The 20,214-nt window shown below is 44.2% G+C and overlaps 2 protein-coding genes across 2 annotated transcripts in view; one reads left to right on the top strand and one right to left on the bottom strand.

The window, feature by feature from the left end:
- Window positions 1–4,230, top strand: part of Map3k15 (mitogen-activated protein kinase kinase kinase 15) — a 128,680-nt gene extending 124,450 nt beyond the window's left edge. Inside the window, exons 25-29 of the mRNA XM_028873253.2 lie at window positions 170–383; window positions 2,472–2,584; window positions 3,231–3,331; window positions 3,408–3,484; window positions 3,805–4,230. Of these exons, the coding sequence (XP_028729086.2) occupies window positions 170–383; window positions 2,472–2,584; window positions 3,231–3,331; window positions 3,408–3,484; window positions 3,805–3,877 (578 nt within the window). The 3' untranslated portion in view covers window positions 3,878–4,230. The remainder of the gene's footprint in view (window positions 1–169; window positions 384–2,471; window positions 2,585–3,230; window positions 3,332–3,407; window positions 3,485–3,804) is intronic.
- On the bottom strand, window positions 3,087–19,543 carry Pdha1 (pyruvate dehydrogenase E1 subunit alpha 1). The gene is made up of 11 exons (XM_028873255.2): window positions 19,376–19,543; window positions 14,460–14,519; window positions 13,647–13,820; window positions 11,051–11,177; window positions 10,151–10,242; window positions 9,334–9,426; window positions 8,072–8,227; window positions 7,753–7,824; window positions 6,716–6,783; window positions 5,422–5,530; window positions 3,087–4,792 (listed from the first exon to the last, which is right to left on the bottom strand). Exons 1-11 carry the CDS (start codon window positions 19,430–19,432, stop codon window positions 4,628–4,630), a joined length of 1,173 nt encoding a protein of 390 aa, XP_028729088.1. The 5' UTR covers window positions 19,433–19,543; the 3' UTR covers window positions 3,087–4,627.
- Window positions 19,544–20,214: the final 671 nt, after the last annotated feature.

Genomic DNA, 20,214 nt, shown 5'->3' with positions numbered 1-20,214 from the left:
TTTACAGCTTTCATTGTCCATTTCTTCTTGTGTGAACTGAGAAAGACTATATTTACACTGCAGAGTCCAATCAAATCATCTCTTTAGTCAGTAGTCCCCTCATACAGCAAGCAGTGCACTGAATTGCCTTGTTGAGTGCTATTCTGTACCTTGGTCTGTGTTTTCGCAGAGCTCCAAGCCCACTTTGAGCCCGCCTCTGAGACTGAAGGGGTAGACAAAGACACAGAAGTGGAAGGGGGCTATCCCTTAGTAGACCTGCTTGGCCAAAAAGTACGCGTGACACCCAGAGGGACCAGACCTGGCTCAGTGGCTATTCAGGAGGGCCAGCCCCACCAGCAGGACCCAAGTCTCCAACTGAGCAAGCTCAGGCAAGAGACCAACAGGTCAGGATCTTGCATACCCTGTAAAGATCTTCTGGTCACTGTTGAGAACTTTATCCAGGTCAGGGGAGTGGGGATGTATATTCACTGTCTGTCAGTGAACTGGGGCAAGGGTACATTTCCAGCATCAGCAGATGAAGTAGACAAAAACTTCCTTTCTTTCAATGTCAGGAATCAGTACAATGCCTTGTCACAGGTCACACATAAATCTTCCATAGCAAAAGCAGCAACATCATCTGAGTTTTGTCTTCACGATGGAGCCTCTGGAACGCCATGTGACCCAGCACTGGACAGCTGTAGCCTGCCCCACAGAAGCAGTGTGGGCAGCAGAGCAATTTGTAGACAGTGGCATATCCTGTAGCCTTGTCCTGAAGCCTTTCGGGTCACTTGGTAGAATCCCTAGGCAGGCATTAGTAGATTGCCTTTCCAACCTTGTAAGCGAATAACGTAATTCCCCTTTGCTCTGAAGAAGAATCAAGCTTTTGAAAAACATCATCCACAGCTGTAGTAAACTAGCCGGCATTTGTTCCAAACACCACATTGCTACCTGTGGCTGTGCTGTCTGAATGGGGAGATTAGGTAGTGGGCACATGTTTTTGGATGAAAAGATGTACATGTAGGTACTTTTTAGGCCTGAGTCTAAATGATCATGATGGCAAAAACTCCAGTCTTAAAATGATGGGAAGCATAAAAAAGTTGGCAGTAAAACTGAACATTTCTTTAAAATGTCTTTGTAGAAAGATTTGTAATCATCCAACTCAGTGTTAACATGACTGGTTAATAAATACACAGCCTGCCCATCCACATGGTGTGGCATAAACAAAAATAGGAATCATTCCTGTTAACCACAGAGGCTCTAGCTGAAGGCAGGCAGGGCAGAGGTGAGAAAGGACTTTTTACTTGTTGAATACTAGTATTTTCTCCTTGCAGTCTTGTTGGGGTAGAATTATTCACCTCTCCCACTCCATTTTGCTACCAAATGACCCCAAAACTGTTTCCATCCATTTATATATATTATGGCTATTCCCTCTCAGGCAACATCAATAATGAACTCCAGTAATTTAAAGCTTAGTCCTACAGTCCTTTGTTTACCAGTACAGATAACCTAATTAAAAGGGCATGCCATGTGGTTAAAATAAACTAATCTTATTTATTAGATACATGAGCAAACAAAAAAGGCCAGCCATGATTCTGACTTTCAGCCCTGTTCCATCCCTGTTAATGAGCTAGCATGGGGAGATTCAGAAGCCTGGGGCTTAACTGTACCCAGACTTGCCTTTCATGTCTCAGAGACCATGAGTAAGACTATATGTCACAAGATGAGGAAGGCCCCACCCCTGAGACAGAGTAAATTGCTTAAAGAAACTGTGCCTGGAAAAGAATGTTTACTTCCTAAGAACTGTTTAAGGTTTCAGTGCACTATGGGCAGTCCTAGGTGTTAGTTTGTACTGTCCATCCTTGGTCCCTGGCTGTTCTTGCCAAAACAGTACTCTTGCTTTGGCTGCTAATGAGTGCAGAAAGAAGGCTGCCCATTCTAGACTCAGCTACTTTATCCAACTTGGTTTTAATAATCAGATGGTCCTTCTGGCCAAGTTCGTTATAATGATCAACAGGGGTTCCTGATAAACTTTGAAACAAAACTGTCTTAGTCCACAGGAGGCTGCTCTAGTAAATCAAAATTTTTTCTCACAGCTCTGCAGACTTCCAAGATCAAGGTAGTGGCGGATTCAGTGTCTACTGAGGGTACATAGATAGCTGTACACTCCCATGTCCTCAAATGGTGACAAGGCACTAATTTCCCAGGCCTCTTACTACCATTTTAACATGAATTTCAAGAGGGACACAATCACTGACTTCATTGCAAAAATATGCCCACACTTTCAGTATTGGGTCTTTGGTGTCAAGAAGAAAAACAGTTGCGTACAGGCTGAAACCTACTGGAGAAAAATCTTTAGTAACACCCCACTTGCTTCTCTTTGGGGCCCCACAGTTTGGACTTGGACTGTGCCCTTTTCTTTGTTTTTCCTATGCCTAATGAATGATGGAGGGGTTGTTTTTGTTTTTTTTTTTTTTTTTTAAAAAAAAAAACAGACTTTGGGAACACCTAGTTCAAAAAGAGAGAGAGTACCAGAATCTTCTGCGTCTAACTCTAGAACAGAAAACTCAAGAATTACATCACCTTCAGTTACAATACAAATCCAATGGTGAGTCATTTTCCCTTTGCTCTGATGTAGGTGTCAAAGAGGGCAAACTACTAAAAACCTGATTCATACCTTGAAGAAATGGTCGAGGTTACCATGTAGTACACGGATTCTAGTCAGTAGTCCAGAAGAGGCAAAACTGGACAGAAATCACAATGGGTAGGGGAGAGCACAGAAGATTAAGAAAGGACAGGGTTAAGATAAAGTATCTTGACTGGGGTAGTCACCCCACAACTGTGTGTCAAAAAGGATACCTAAATTAGAATACTGCCCTTGGAGCATAAAAGTAGCTCTTGGGATAAAGAAATGGACATAAGCTCTGCTACCAAATCCTAACACGAGCTTCTTCCTTTGAGTTTCCGTGTAATCAGGAATATCCAGCCTAAGCTAAGACACTTTCAAGATGAGAACAAGCATTATAAATGAGGCTGACAATATCTCCAATTCCAAACTTACCCTAGACAGAGATAACTCTGGAAAGGGAACCCAAGAATTACAAAAGTAGCTGAATCAAAAAAGTTTAATTCATTTCCTTTTCACATCACATTTACATTCTATTTGGATATGTCATTACATCCACTTTGTTAGTTTTGAAGCAGTTTATGGTTATACATTACTATACAATAAAACAAAACTGGAATCATTCTAGGTGGTACGGAGAATCCGGCACCCCCGGATGAACTGGGGACAGACAGAGAACTTATAGACTGGTTGCAACTACAAGGAGTGGATGCCAGTACAATAGAAAAGGTAAATTTCTAAATCAAAGTATTCCTATGATACTGTTGAAAAGCTGCTTATCTCATACACTGAATCATTGTTTCAGATTGTTGAAGAGGATTATACACTTTCTGATATTCTCAACAACATTACTAAGGAAGACCTAAGGTGCCTCAGACTACGGTAAGAGCTTCCAAATGGTTTGAATAATAGGTCTTAGTGAATATTTTTAAATGAAATACAAAAACAAAATGCTGGTAGCTTCCTCCGATCTTAATGAAATTATCTTTTCACTCTTGTTTAAAATGCCCACACCCTACACAGAGCCACCAACACTCCTATGGCACCAGGTCCAGACAAAGACAACACACTTGAATAAGTTAGAGATTATATTGGAAAGAGTAGCTGGCAAATGTAATCCTGTAGATCAAATGAGTGCTTCTCCTGCTTGGGAGGTTGCTGTTTCTAAGTTTGCTTTTCTTATGGAAACTCCTGTTTTGCAGCGGTGGTGTCCTCTGTAGGCTCTGGCATGCAGTCTCCCAGCACAGAAGACAAACGCAGGAGTCCTCACACTGAACCAAGCTGGACGAATCCGCAAATATCCTGCCTACTTATGGTCAAAGCTTCTGTTCCTGTACACACAAATCCTGCCTTTACACAGAAGGACCCTTGCTCATTTAATCCAAGCACGTATAAATTTAGACCATCCTTGTTTATAAACAGAATTGTATGTAACATCAACCATGATCTAGTATATTAAATTCTTAGGATTATGTCATTTAATAAGTCAACACACCTTATAGCAACTGCTGAAAAGATAAAGCATAATACTTAAATGTGAAAGGAAAAAAGTGTGCCTTGCAATGGGAGTACAAGTTCATGTTTGTTAAATGTCTAAATGGAGAAAATTAAATTATTTTACCTTTGAAGTAGCTTTATTTTAAAATACATGATTATATAGAGCCTTTGCCAACAGACGTCAGCCTCCACAATGCAGGGTGGCTGCTACTCTACCTGTGCATTGCATTAATCCCAGCATGCCTCACACCACAGAAAATGGCAGAGTTGTTCCTTTTAGTAACTGGTGTAGGATATGATGAGGGGAAGTTATAAACTCTGCATTACTCATTTCAAATCCTATACAAATCCAATACACTCTTATTCACATGGATACACTGCACACAACAACATATAAACTGCATGCAACTTATTCTTCCTTAATTTACATGTTTTCAAGACTTTTTGTCTGGGTATTTCATGTCCTTAAAGTTGAAAGCACAGAGTTCTTACAGTGGACGATGAGCAGCCATCCATTTCAGTCTCCCATTAACTGACTGACTTGAACTTGATCCACTGGTTGGCACCACGCACTTCAAAGGGAGGATCACTGCTGTAGATGTGATAGCCTAGTTCCTCCAAGGGTGGCTCTGGATCAGCTGTAGCAAACTGGGCAGCATCCTCGATTTCTTTTCTCACTTCCACATCAATCTCCTAAACACATAGATTATGATGATTTTAATGTCTGAGAACCTGTTACTATTATATGTAGCTCTTCAACACTTAAAGACAGTGTATGGATTACAATGCAAAGGATATTTGTAGAAACAAAGGGGGAGATAGTTTCTGTACAAATGTGCTTAGTCTGAGGCAGGGACCTACCTTTCAACTCTTTAATTCTGAGAGGCCAGAGGTTACTATCAGATTGTCATCTACTACTTCCCACCTTATTTGTTGAGACAGAGCTCAGCTGGGCAGCACCCTCGAAGAATCTGTCTCCACCTCTATCCAGAGCCAGAGTTGTCCACATGCACCACTGTGCCCATTTTATGTGGGGGTTGGGAATCCAGACTCAGATCCCCAGTCCTTATTTATACAGCAAGCATTTTTACCAACTAAGCCATATCATATCCTTTGCCCTGCAACTCTTCTCAGCAGCAAGACCAAAAAATCAATAGCCCTGTGCGACTTCAGATTCAACAATAGCCCCTCATCAGAATGCTTTCTGAGTTTGGAAAAACTCACCTCTCTGGCCACCCGGGAGTGACACTTTGTGAGGTGTGGGAAACTGGTCAGAGAACCTACCTTGAATACCAGACTTAAACCTCCAAGAGCAACTGTACCTTTAATTCTTCAACACTCGCAAGATTGCTGTTCACCATCCTATCCTTAAGAAGCATAATAGGGTCGCTCTTACTTCTTACTTCCTGGATTTCTTCTCGAGTGCGGTAACTGTATGGAGAGAGAAGGGAGATGCAGTGACAGACCCATAAGAACAGTGCCTGTGACCTGACAGCTTAGTGAAGTATAGTAATATATTTTTGAAAAGAGAGGAACAAGCCAATCCTGATGTCGTTGTGGGGCAAGTTAGTTATTTACTGTCACTTGGGACTTCACTAGTATTCTGACAAGGGCCAAGTTTATTTGCTTCTTTGATTTGGAAGAAAGGGTCACAGGTTCTACCCCTCTAACCTCAAGTTGTTGCATGCATGGGGCAAGGGAGAGCTGGCAGTGGTGAGAATGATAGGCTCTGAAGCATCAGACCAAGCAGAAATCTACACCTTGCCTTTCTTACTAAGACCCCAAAGCAGCATGGCCAGCAACTCCCTAAACACACCAGGTTTCTGATTACTCTTCCCTATCCTGTACTTGGAAAAACTTAAGGGTTCTATATGATGGGACAGTTACTACACAAAATCCACTTCCCATATAATTTGTTCTGTTTCCCATGGTCCAGTGGTTCTCAACCTTCCTAATGCTGTGACCCTTTAGTACAGTTCCTCATGTTGTGGTGACCCCAACCATAACATTATTTTCATTACTACTTCATAACTGTCATTTTGCTACTGTTATGAATCATAACTATCTGGTATGTAACCCCTGTGAAAGGGTTGTTGCGACCAACAAGTTGAGACCCGCTGCCTTAGTCCAGTCTACAAGGGCTGAACTTTGACTAAACTCACTACTTTTAACTGTTCAAGCCTGCTAATTCATAATTACATGCTAGAGCTAAGTGGAAAAGGGACATCTTAAACTCTCCATGTGCCCTACCAGTGAGATTTTCAAATCTAATCCTCTTCAGGTAGAATATGCCATGCCTGAATTTGGGGTAGTGCTCACATAAACTAAATGACCCCCAAACCTCTTATCAGACCTGCTTTACATTGGTAGTTCTACACTGCAATTTAGTTACATAATTATTTAAAATTACAGGTCATGCTAACACATAAGGATACATACATTGTAGGGATCTTCAGGCTGCTTTCAGACAAGACTCAGAACAACCACCTTGATGCCGGTGAAACAATTGTATCTGGTTCTAACAGCCAATGATAATGTACTCTACCATTTTCTTTAAGTGTCCCAAAGCCTGCCCACCCACCATGGGAATCACACTCAGATACCCCATGATTTTACCTGACTCCAGGGTCACTCATACTATGTCCATGGTAACGATAAGTCTGTAGTTCCATCAGGATGGGCCCCTAAAACAGACCCATAAATTGTTAAGACTATGGGGATGTGTGCCAAGAACTGTTACCTCAAATGGAGATCCCCACAACATCCAATACACAGGGTTTCTCTGTGTAGTTTTGGTACCTGTCCTGGATCTCGCTCTGTAGACCAGGCTGGCCTCAAACTCAGAGATCTGCCTGGCTCTGCCTCCCGAGTGCTGGGATTAAAGGCATGTGCCACCACCGCCTGGCTCCAATACATTCTTATCCATCTTCTATATATTCAGCTGAGTTGTCAAGAGTTTACTGGTTGAGGTGGGTTTTTTTGTTTGTTTTGTTTTGTTTTTCAAGACAGGGTTTCTCCGGGTATCAGCTCTGGCTGTCCTGGAACTCACTCTGTAGTCCAGGCTGGCCTTGAACTCACAAGATCCCCTGCCTCTGCCACCTCCAGTGCTGGGATTAAAGGCGTGTGCCACCACCACCCAGACTGATTCTTAATACCTACTTATATCATGTTTCATCCTCAAGTTTACCAAAAGTAAACTGCAGGGGCATGTTTTCTGGGCTTAGAACAACTAGTTAAACTTAGCTACTTGAGCCTCCTTTTAAGCTAGCCTCACTGTTTCCCTCTCCCTCACTGCCATACACTGCCAGGTAAAGCAGCAAGACAGACTGCACTTGAATGCCTATTATATAAGCAAAATTCGGCATTGTGGGGATTCCAAGTTTGATCATTCAAGGGGCTTATGATTAATAGAGGGATGGGAACACATAATTAAACAAACCGAAGACAGGCAAAATAGCAAGGAAACACAAGAATAGAGAAATGGGGAATGGTTACCAGATGAGCCAAGGTCATGCTACCTCATTGGACTCTGCTTGTCACAGGGAGCTCATTTAGTCATTACCCCAGGGTATCTCCAAAAGGCTTTAACTGTGAAGTAAATGTCATTATAAACCTCTAACCTAAAAGCCTATGAAAAAACAATCTCATCTTACCTTACCAGACCTACAATAGGCAGCTGCAAACTTTGTTGCCTCTCGGACACACAAGATATCCATTCCATCTACCTGTTAATAAAGGTGGGAGGGGCAGAATGTAAATAAACTGTCCAAATCCATTTCACTTTTATTGTGGTGCTGATGAATGGAATCCAGGGCCTCCCACATGGTAGGCAAGTTAAGTGCTCAGCCACCCAACCACACCTCCTGCCCTCCCATTCAACTTTTAATGACCTATTCAGGCATAATGTGATGAAACTGTAGAGCATCTAGCTGACAGTAGGTATGGTTCTGTCTCTACAATAAGGAGCCTTACCCTCAGTCCAGGAATAAAATCTCCTCTTTTGTAGTAATCTGTGCTGGCCGCTGCTCTCTCGACAGACGTCCCCATGCCATAGCGGTTATTTTCACAGATGAAAATACAAGGTAATTTCCACAATGCTGCCATATTGTAAGCTTCAAATATTTGACCCTGAAAGTATTATATGAAATGTTCAAGTGGTTTAATCTGCTTCTCTCTCTAGACTTTTTCACCATTCCGAACAGTTGTTGCTCTTCCTAACACAGAGAGCTTGTGCAAGGGCCAGCCTCATCTTTGTAACATGTTTCTGGTGGTGAGGGAAAGGAGCGTGTGCTGGCTATGGTAGGGAAATGTGGCAGGTACTGTACGACTAGTACCCATTTGGGGGGTTCTACTAATACAGAACACACTGCCAAGAGGAACAGGGAAAAGCACTCAGTGCTAAACTTCCAATTAGTTTTACACTCTGCTATTAATCTGTGACACTCACTGGACCAGATAATCAGAGTGAACCAGCAGCATCTGAGACTCAGCATCTACAACAGGGTCTCACTAAGTGCCTTCCAGAGACTGGTGATTACTGAGACCAAGACAGGATGAGCAAAGAAACCAAGAGCCAAGGTTCAGACATGATGGGAATCTGACATTGCCCTGGAGTCCAAGAAAGTAAGAGTCTCTGTATCACACTATTGGTTTGTAATGGGCTACATATTTAACAAGTGAGGCTGGACCTACGGCTCAGTTGTTAAGAGCACATGCTGCTCTTGTAGAGGACCCAAGTTCAGTTCCCAGCACCCACATGGCAGCTCACAATCATCCTTAACCCCAGTTCCAGGGGACCTGACCTCCACTGGCACCAGGCACATCTGCAGTACACAAACGTACATGCTGGCAAAACTAGAAATAAATAGATTTAAAAAAAATAAATTTAAAAAAATCTTCCCATTTGGGAGGCAGATCTCTGAGTTCAAGGCCTGCCTGGCCTACAAAATGAGTTCCAGGAATGGCCCAAAGCTACACAGAGAAACCCTGTCTCAAAAAAAAAACCAAAAATCTTCCACCACAGAGCATATTAAAGCAAAGAGGCGCTTCCTCACAGAAATGTACCCCTACAAGGCTCTGGTAACCCATGCCAAAAGGTAAATCTCCCATGGGTCTGCCACATGAGTGCTATTTCAGTTAATAAACAATATGCCATTTCTTTGTAAATCCAAATATGACCAGTCACAACTTGGAAATAAAAGTAATTTTTATTAGAAAGTAAGAGATGCACTTACCTGATTAGCAGCACCATCACCATATAAAGTCAAACAGACCTCATCTTTTCCATTATACTTGCAGGCCAGAGCAATCCCTGCTCCCAGGGGCACCTAACATGAAGAACAACCAAAAAAGGAACTGTAGAAATTAATCCGAGTGAAAATGCATTTCAATTCCAATTCCTGCAGAGAATCTGGGAAGCTAAACCAGTGCTTCGAGTCTTCATTCCCAACCTGTCACCATCCACCTACCCTGTTGTTTGCAACAAAACATGAGTACATCCTATATTACTTCACATTTCTCCACCCAACAAGGTCAAAAAGGAACCCTAGATGTATACTATAGATAATGAAGACCTACTGTAGTGGATATTGGTGCATGCTGCTGTGTATGTTTCACTTCTCATTCAGTGAGGAGAATGAGGACTTCCTATTGATGAAAGTAAGGCTTCTGAGGTTTTATTAGGCTGTCAATTTAACAGGGCCCTCTCTTGGAATTGGGCCCCAGTGCTAGCTCTGCCTATGGGAAGGTCAGAGTGAAGTGAGGTGATGAGCCATTAGTTGGACTGAAATATAAAAAGAGAGGTGAAGGGACAGCTAGCCCCACTGCTATAGACTGTTACTCCTAAAACACACCCCAAAGAACCCACTTTAAATCACTACCCACATCTATTTACTAATCCTTCAAACGGTAAGCCAAGAAGCGGTAAGGAAAGACAAACCAAACTCCCAAATTATTGAAATCCTTCAGAGGAGTTCTCTCGGGTGAAGACGGTCCTGAAGATACCGGCCAGGACCAGATAGTGTATAAGAGCACGCGCTCTTCCTCAACTACCTGAGCTCCAACGATGCCATTGCCCCCATAGAAGTTCTTGGCGTACATGTGCATCGATCCGCCTTTCCCTTTAGCACAACCTCCTCTTCTTCCTAGAAACGGCAGCACACACCCACGCGTGAAAAACCAACCACACACAGCAGGAACCACCGCACAATTGTCTAAGCACCCGTCCCTGGGGCATACACTCGTCCTGGTCCCCCTGTCTGTGGTAAGAAGGTCAGACTAATCCAGTGGTGCCTGCTCTCCAATCACTCAGTTACCTTCAGAGGTTAGCACAGTATTTGACACTGGTTCAGAGGGAGTACACACACCTGACTTCTACACTGGCACACTAAATAGAAGGTTCAAAAAGGTAGCAGAAAAGAGGAATATTGAACAGATTATCTAGAATCTGCCTACATTTCACAAAGTACTTCAACCCAACTGACTTTCTCTGCTAGCTTTCTCATGGTTTAGTGAGAGCAAACTTTATCCCACTGGACAGGGCTATGCTTTTCTAATTTCACCTGAGAGGCCTGATGACCTCATAAATAGTTTATTCAAAGGCACAAGAAAGGTACTAGGATACACACCAGAAGGCTTATATTTCAAAAACAAAACTCCTAAACCGGGCGGCAGTGGCGCACGCCTTTAGTCCTAGCACTCAGGAGGCAGAGCAGATCTCTATGAGTTCGAGGCCAGCCTGGTCTACAGAGTGAGATGATCCAGGACAGGCACCAAAACTACACGGAGAAACCCTGACTCAAAAAACCAAAAAATAAAGAAACTTCTAAGGTTTTTTGTTTGTTTGTTTGTTTGTTTGTTTTTAACTACTAACCCTAAATGCTTAGCAACTTAATGGGAGATATTTGAAAACTTCCTCCATTCACTATCCCTCTATGTGTATCCACAGCAAACCTGTTAGCTCTGCAAGAATTGCTCGGACAGACAGGCCTCGAGTGAAGGTGAAGCCATGCGCTCGATAGGCTGTGATGAGGTGGTCGGTGGGGTTTATGCCGGCCTCCAGGCCCACACAGCAGGCTTCCTGCAGGACAAGAAGAACCTTGAAGCAATGCCATTATTCATTTTTGAATAACAAGTTTCTATTAGATTCAACATTTTAAAAAGCCACAGATCAAGCTGGGCAGTGGTGGCACACACCTTTAATCCCAGGACTCGGGAGGCAGAGGCAGGCAGATCTGAGATTGAGGCCAGCCTGGGCTACAGTGTGAGTTCCAGGACAACCAGAGATATACAAAGAAACCCTGTCTCAAAAAACCCAAACAGACCAAAAACAAACAAAACCCATGGATCAGTAAACCTGTCATTAGTAACTCAAAAAAAAATGACTAATTGTCATCAAAAAACAAAGTCGAGGGTAAGGCCCAAACCAGAAGCTATAGCCAATCCACAAATGTGCTGTTTCCTTTAGCCTGGACAGAATTTTACAATATCATCTACCAGCCACATGTCAACATTAAAAAATTGATAGAATGCATGAAAAACAAGCCGTAGTTCTGTGTTTCAACATGTAAGTCACTGACTGGAACCAAGTCATGGCATCTCTGGATGGGGCAGAACCATCCCAACTCTCCACTGACCCACCCATCTTACCATTGTACAGATTCTGTTATACATAGCTTACTTCACTCATTTATTCTACCTTGCTGCCAGCCACAGAATTAGGAAGTAGGAATTCAGCTGATATTGGCAAAGCTATTACCTGGAAAAAGTTATGGACTTTTCCAGAGGAAAACCAAGACTTAAGGAGTCTGGGTGATGTTTGCTTTTGAATGGATTAGCTGTATCCTGCAATGAATTTCTTGTGTGCTATTGGAGTTTCCCCTATTCGGCTTTTCCTTCAAGGTGTGACTAATCATTAACTAGGCACAACTCTCCTTATATATCTGGGGTAATTGGATAAATTTCCCCAGCTGTGTTTATTCTTCATTCGCTTACATCTGACCAGGGCCATTGTCCCAACAAAAGTATTTTGCTGCGGGCCGCAGGAATATCAAAAGAACTCAGCTGGTTATGGCAAAGTCACTACCTGGAGGGATCAGGGAATTCCTCCAGAGGAAGCCAAATCCCAAGGAGTTTTTGGTGTTACTTGGCTTGTTATATATCAGCTGTATTCTGTTATGAAAATCATGTGTGCCTTCATAGTTTTTCCAATTGACTTTCACCTAAGAAGGACTAACAGTGTAAACTGATCACTCTCTGGACATACACATTCCAGGTATTTGGAGAACAGCCTCAGGAAAGGCTTTCTCTGGAATCAGATTATCTCTTAGCCACTTTCAAGGACTACAGGAAACACCACCCAGATGGGCACCCATTGTTAGTCCCAGGTGGACTAACAATGATAACAGCCCACATGCAAGTCTCCTGACTTATGGTAAATTCCACAAGGAGACACTGCCTAGGAGAGGTGGACACAATTTAGCTCGGACCCTCCCTTTTATATACCGGGACTTCCAGGGCACAAGAGGGGAAGAGAAAAGAGAATGGAAGAACTAGATGGGTATTAACCCACGGTGACCTAGGAGACCTCTGGGCAGGTCTGTGAAGAAGTTTCTTGGGCAGGAGTGGGAAGACCCACCCTCCATGAGGATGGCACTATCCCCATAGCCTAGGATTCCAGACTGAATAAAAAAGGAGAAAGCAAGGGGAGCAGCAGCTTTCCCACCCCTGCTTCCTGACTGCAGAGTCAATGTGACCAGCTACCTCAGTTCCCACTGCTACGACTTCCCTCACCAAGGCGGACTGCACCTGCAAGCTGTGAGCTAAAGGAAACACTTCCTTATGTTGCTTCTGTTAGCTGTTTTATCACGAAAGGAAGTAACTAAAACACACACCCATAAAACAACAAAATAGCCCTTTTACCCCAAAATGCACGCAGTACAGGAGTGGGGTTCCAGCAAATTTAAAACTGTAAAATTCGAAGAACAGAAGATTCAGAAATACTAGGTGTGAATGAATTCTTATGCCTACAATTCATAGTGGGTCCTAGCTTTCTAGTTTTTATTCTGAAATCCCTACTACAAATCCTTCTGACCCAAGAAGCAGGGTGGAAACCAGTAAACAGAAACCATATTTAAGGCTCAGTGTGGTGGCTCATGCCTACAAGCCCAGCATTCTGGGGGATGAAGCAGCCTTGTCAAGTTCCAGGAGTTGCAGGCCAGCTTGGACAGCGGGAGGGCAGACACGCAGAGAGAACTCAGGGAGTGAGTGGGTTTGCTAAGCCGGCCGGACAGCCTGAGTTCGATCCCCGGAACCCATATGGTAGAAGGGAAGAACCAAATCCTGCAGGCTGTCCTCTTGCCCCCCCCCACACACACACACAAGGGTGGCACATACATACCCACGCACAACAAAACAAGTCAATAAATGGTGGCTTTTCCATTTTAAAAGTCTAGATTTAAGGGAAAGTAAAGAGATGGCAGGGGAAAGAAGACATACAGAAAGAAACCTTCCTAATGACATGCATGGCTTTACCAAACCTGCCACTTACCTGCCCGTCACACAAGTGACAGAAACCACGAATAATCTTCTGTTTATACAGCTGATCTGCCTTGAGCTCCATTCGCCGCACAGTCTGCATCATCCGGTAGTACTTGAGGCCATCCTCTCTGGTGAGCACTGTGGTGACTGGAGGGCCCTCTTCTAGCCGATGAAGGTCACATTTCTGAAATGGAAAGGTGGTCATCCTCTGGTTACTACTCCACGAATACCGCCGACTCATTCTAAGATCCAACTCCACACTAATAAAACACAACTTCAACCACAGCAAAGAAACGCCTGCCTCAGCAGTGCTTCAAGGATACTGTGTGATAAAGCGCCTTGATCCCATCACTTGAGGGCAGGAGGAGCAAGAGTTCCAGGTTATCCTTTGCTAGATAGAGTTGGAGACTAACCCCGACTCCAGGAAACTCTGTCTTTAAAACAAAAACAAAAACAGTGCTGCTTCAAAATGCTTCTGATTCCTTAAATTTGTCATCCTCAACCGTTCCACTGAATCCCACCCCATACCCCAGGTACAGCCAACCTCTGGCTCAAGAAGGACCATGTGCCAGGATACATATATGTAGATGCCATGTCACAAAGTCAAGAGGGTGGACAACCCTGCCAGGAGATTTTTAAAGCCTCTCTCCCTTAAACTACCAGCAAGTTATTCTTGCTAAACTTCTCTGAACACTTGATTCTAGAATATTCTAAAGAAAGTGACCCCACCTTCAAAGCACCAGTATCAGAATACCCCTTGAAGGTGAAACTATATCGGACTGTACCTGTGAAGAAACTAGAAACAAAGTGAAACACCTCTTACCTTAATCTCAAATGTAGCATCATTTGCAAAATTACGGGAAGCTACTAGCACTCTGCTTGCCTAGAAAACAAAAAGATGCAAATAAAGTCATTACTTTTGTTTTTTACTGTCCAGAGTCATTACTAGCATGACTCCATGCTTAAACCATGGATTTTAAATGCAGCCATATCACTATCGGAAAGCAGAAAGGAAGGTGGCCCAGCGCCAAACCTATCCACTTTCCACTGTTTTCAAAGCAGCGAGACCAACAATTAACAGTCAAATTGAAGAAACTAGGCTACGTGTGGGCTTTTAAAGGCTTATTTGAAAATACTTCAAATAAAACTATCTGTTAATCCCTATTTAAGGCAAGCTACTTTTCTATGACATGGGTATAACCCATGAAGGAAAAAAAAAAAAACTTAGTCATGTTGATGCTTGTTAAAAGCAATGGACATGGGCCAGCCATTCTGTAACAGGAGCAGTCTAAATCTTGAGAAGGCTCCTCTTGAAGCCCCACAACTGAAGAATGTTCTCTTAAAAAACAGTATTCCCCTTACTGGTTTGAGTAGCTATTACTACTTAGAGTTAATGATTCCTTTCTACCCTCACAACTGAACAAACTCTAGTACAACAATAACATTCTATGTGCTATTCCACAAAAACACAATTTTTCTGTTCTAGCCACATTTCCACATACCTTGTAAACTAGTATCATTTCTTTTCCTGGAGGCGTGAAGCATATTTATCAGATCCCATAAAAAGGCATGTTTAATCTGTAACCCAATACACCTTGCAGCACTGGACTTGACCTTGGTGAAGAATTAAGGTCAGCAGGAGAGCTATACCTCCAAGTGTACATGCCAACAGGGAGAGTTAAGATCGACTTACCCACCCCCTCTGTTCGATTGCCTCCACCTCCCAGTGCTGGAATTACAGGCATGCAGTAGCCTCTACTATCTATGCACGGGGTATAGTCTTAGACCCCCAGTAGATGTCTTCAAACCACTGCTAACACTTAATTCCATGTGCAAGGACTGTGACACTAAGGAGCCCGATTATCTGATGATAATCAAGGACGACTCCTGGTGAGGAACAACTGGGTACGGGTGGAGTAGACAGAGTGGACACCTGGCCAAAGGGATGATTTACATCCTACTCAGGACAGTATAAGACCGTGTCATTCCAGTCAGAATAGCACACAGACTAAAACTCATCAGTTCTTTCTCTCTGAGACTTTTCTGGGAGAATATTCAGACCACATCTGACAACAGGTAACTGAAACCAGGGAAATTTGCAAAGCCGTGGACACAAGGTGGGGAGGGCACAATATGGTAACTGCTCTACTGTTATCTGAGAAAGCCAAAAAGGTAACGGAGAATCTAACTAAATACCAGTGAGGGATGCTTCAGTTAAATCAGAGGTCGAGAGAACGTGTAACATAGCTATCTTAAAATGATAAAACGCAGAAAAAACTAAACCTGAGACCAGCCAAGTAGCAAACAAATGATTGTGCTCTTTTCCTGGCAGTTAAAATTATTTTGTAGAGCCAGAAATAGCTACTCTATTGCAAAATAAGCTTCTAGAAACAACTACAGAAACTAGTTTGGGGAACAATCTAAGGCAGAGACTAAGCTTAAATTTCAACACCCCGCCCCTAAACGCTGAGGTACCTATTAACATATCAAAGCTGGACCTGCCTGCCAGGTTCTCCCAGCAGCCCTCAGTCCCCAGCCCTCTACCCAGAACTCTCCAGCCCAGGGACTGAGCTGCCCTTCCCCCAGAGGCTCTTCCCTACATAATCCAGACATTGTGATTACTCACGCTTTTTGTACCTTTGCCTCCTGGCTGCCTCACCAGGTTCCTCTCTCTTTCCTTCCCCCTCTCCCTCTCCCCACATGGCCCTGCTCAGTCTGGTCATGTTCACTCTGGACTCTCCCAGATGTCCCTGCCTCTGACTACGCTCTCTCACATGTCTACAATAAACTCCTCCACCATACCTAGGAGCAGTCATGGCCTTTCCTTTTTATTTTTTTCATTCACAAAACAGCCAGGCACTGGTAGCAAAGATAAAGTTCTTTCTCAAAGATAAAGTTTATAGAGCCAGGCATGGTGACACACGCCTTTAATCCCAGCACTCAGGAAACAGAGGTGGGTGGATCTCTCTGAGTTTGAGGCCAGCCTGGTTTGAGTACTAAGACAGCCAGGCTACACAGAGAAATCCTGTGAGGAAGAAATACAAAACAAAACAAAACAAACAAAAAAAACCCAAAAGGAATTCTCTTTAAATGGGATTCCTGTTGGGTTTTCTTGGGGCGGGGGGGGGGGTGGTTTGGAGTGCTGGAGATTGAATGCAGGACCTTGCATATGCTGTATGTGTGTGCATGTTCCATCTCTGAGCTACACTTCAGCCTCTCATGAAACTCCTTGGAGACCTTCAACAACTTATTCAAGAAAAGAAAAACCCACACTTCCCTAATTTTAAGGGCAGAAATAATTAAAAAAGGGTGGAAAGGTACAAAGCAGGCAGCGGCCTCAGAGGAGGATAGGGGATTAACTTTAGGCATAGTATCTCAGCTATCAAAAAGCAAATGCCTAATCCTTCTTCCCTCCCCTAAGTATCTTTGGCCACGGCAGCTCTAGTCATACAAGTTTAACTAGCCACTGCTTACTCTTTGCAAGGAAGGATCTTTTTGCAAGGCTTAAAGTCTTCTCACATGTATAATATGAGAAACCAAAAATGGAGCTATTTTGTGTTACATAGGCTGAAATAAAAAAGAAATCTGCAATTACTTAGAATTGAAAACCATAAAAAAAAGATACATTAGAGTTTAGTGGTCTACTCTGAGATTAAAGGTGAAACTTTGTTCAACATTCAGAAAGGCTTCAGGAATGGTTGCTAATTAGCAAATTTAGTAACAAAGAAAACTAACAGCCAGGCATGGTGAGGACACCTTTGATCCTAGCAAGCAGAAGGCAAAGACAGACAGATCTCTGTGATTGGAGGCCAGCCAGAGCTACAGTGAGCCCCTTACAGAAAGAGACAGAGACACAGAGACAAAGACAGGTCAAGCTCGTCTCCCCCCTCCCCCCCTAGCATGCCGGATGTGGTGACACAGATTTTAATGCAAGCAGTCAGGAGGCGGAGAAGGTGAGCAGATCTGAGTTTCAGGCCAGCCTGGGAGACATAGTGTAAGACCTTGTCTCAAAAAAAAAAATTAATTAATTAAAAAAAAATAAAAAGCCAGCTACTGGAGAGTTTACACCATACCACCACCAAGTGAGAAAGTAACTAGGTTCTTTCTATGGTGAATTCAACTCTAGAACTCAATTTTTTCCTCCTGTAAGGTTAATAAAGGAAATGGTAAACTTGACTTTCAGACAAAGCAATACACCTAAGGTTAGCTTCTAACAATGATTTAAGGGTGTTCTCAGCCTCCTATTGCCCTCTATGCTACAAAATAGGAGCACCTGTCTTAAAAATGGAAGGTAGGATTTTGTACTGATTTCAGATTCTAATTCAATTTCTTGAAACTTCGATTTAGTAAGAGCTATGGGGAACAAAGCTTCTTCTAGTTTTCAACTTTATTTCATGTCCAGGGTCCACGCTACAAACAAATTTCAACTAACGATTTCTACACACACACAGGAAACTCGTTCTCAAACCAATTAAAAATTAATAATGAAGTTTTAACACCCGTGAAGATTCTGGCCGAATTCAGGGCATATACTAAGAACTCAATAAATGTCATACACATATGCAAAGACACATTAAGAAGTATGCTTTACTAGCAATTCAAACATGAATACAGCATTTACTCAGTCAAACGGTGTTTTTCCATTACTTAATGGAAGTCCTAGAGAAGTACACTTTCAACCTTTCCACAGCCTCCCTAAACGAGGCAGAACTGCATCAAATCCTTAAGAAATCAATAAAACCAGAATTACAAGTCAAAGCCTGATGGAAGTTAACCAAGAAAACGCAACCTCTGTGTGGCTAGAGGTCAAAATGCTAAAAACTTAGGTGTTAGACACCTTTTAAAGCCGGGGCCATAAGTTAAGTCTTAACCTCTAATCCCTACCCTCCGAAAACCATTGCTGTTTTCCTTCGCTACTTTGAACTCTAAGCCTCTGTGTGTTTAAGGGTAAAGGCGGCTTCCTCTGGGTTATGCCCGATTGCTCTAAAATCGACTGCCAAATACAAGCTCAGACGAGCAGGGAGTGGAGGAAATTCGTTTTCCGTGAGCCTGACCCCGTCTGAACCCTACTTAGAACCAAGCACTGGTGATCCACAAACGCTCACCCAGCTGGGCACCCGTACATGCCAGGTGCCAGGCAGAAAAGGTTGGCACACGCGCCAACTCCCCGAGTCGAGATAATCCCATGAGGTAGCGTTCTTAGTATCTCCATTATAGAGATGAGGAAACTGGGCCCTGGGACGATTAAAAAAAAAAAAAAAAAACTCTCTGCTTCTTGTTGGTACTTGGTAAGGGCTCAAGCCTAGTAAATGATTTAGTCGGGGTGTGCACGGAACCTCCGACTCCCGGGACTAGGAGCTCTGTATTTCATCTTACGTGGCTTCTCGGCCAAGAGCTATTACAAGGAGAGTACAAGTCAGCGGAGCCCATGGAGGCTGGAGAAAACCCAAGCTCCGCCTCCCGGTGTCCCTAAAGCAACCGGCGGTTCTGGGGCGCTGCTGGGGAACCGGCGAGAAGCTCTGCCAGCGGGGACTGGGGGAGGCGCGGCGGAGCGGGCCCGTCCTCAAGCCGCCCCTCCCGGGGCCGTGGCGACACGCACCGCTCAGGGGGCCCACGCGAGCTCCGTAGCTCGTCCCCGACACCCGGCCGCGCGCTCCGAGGGTCCGGCCCGCCCTCCTCCCGCCCCTCCTCGGGCTGGCTCGAGCCCCACCCCAGCCTCCCGGGATCAGGCGGCCTCACCGGCTTCTGCGCAGCGCCTGCCAACACGCGGGACACAGCGGCGAGCATCTTCCTCATGGAGCGCAGCAGACCCACGCGGTGGCCGCGGCACCCGGGCACTCAAAAGGAGTGGTTCGGGCGTCCCCAAGTCTCCTTGAGGCGCCCGGAGCCGAGACCACGCCCTAAACGCAGTGACGGAGTCGGAACGACATCACACGCCGCGCCAGTCTGCGGGCCAATCAGAATGGCTGCCGGCGAAGACCCCGCCCATCTAAGGAGCCTGCGACCGCCCATTAAAGAATTAACCAAAAAAGCGGTGGGGTGTGGGCGCCTTCCGTCACCATGCGGCTAGCGGGTGAGGGGGGAGGGAACCCCAGGGCGCCTGCGTGGGAAAGTGGGGGTTCAGGGAGGCCTGCCCTTTCTCTTGCACTCTGCATCACAAGCCAGCGAAAAAGGGGGGGAAGGCGGGTCCTGTTGTTCGCCCAGTCGGGCTGGTGGTGCAGCTGTACAGCCTTGTCCCAGTACACAGAAAAGCCGCGGTGTCAGAGCCTGAAAGACTGACCATCTGGTTTCTAGAAACGGTTCTGCCCCTAATTTGTCTTTTGAAAGATCACACAGCCTTGCAAAATGTTGCCCTTGTTGACTTGAGTGAGAATAACAAAATCAGATCTAACAGTTAAATGTTGGATGTTCCTGGGTGTGGTGGCACATGCCTGTCATTCCTTCTCTAGCGCGGCTGGGGTAAGATGATACCTACAGTTGGAGGTCAGGCTGGCTACTTAGTTCAAGGCAAGTTTGGGCTACTTAACGAGAGACTGTCTCAAAAATAAAAATAAGTAAGTGAAAGCAAATATTAATAA

This window comes from Peromyscus leucopus, chromosome X, assembly GCF_004664715.2.
Source record: "Peromyscus leucopus breed LL Stock chromosome X, UCI_PerLeu_2.1, whole genome shotgun sequence".
In the NCBI taxonomy this organism is placed as follows: Eukaryota; Metazoa; Chordata; class Mammalia; order Rodentia; family Cricetidae; genus Peromyscus; species Peromyscus leucopus.
Note: the sequence above shows the minus strand (reverse complement) of the source record. Positions and strands in the feature narration are given on the sequence as shown.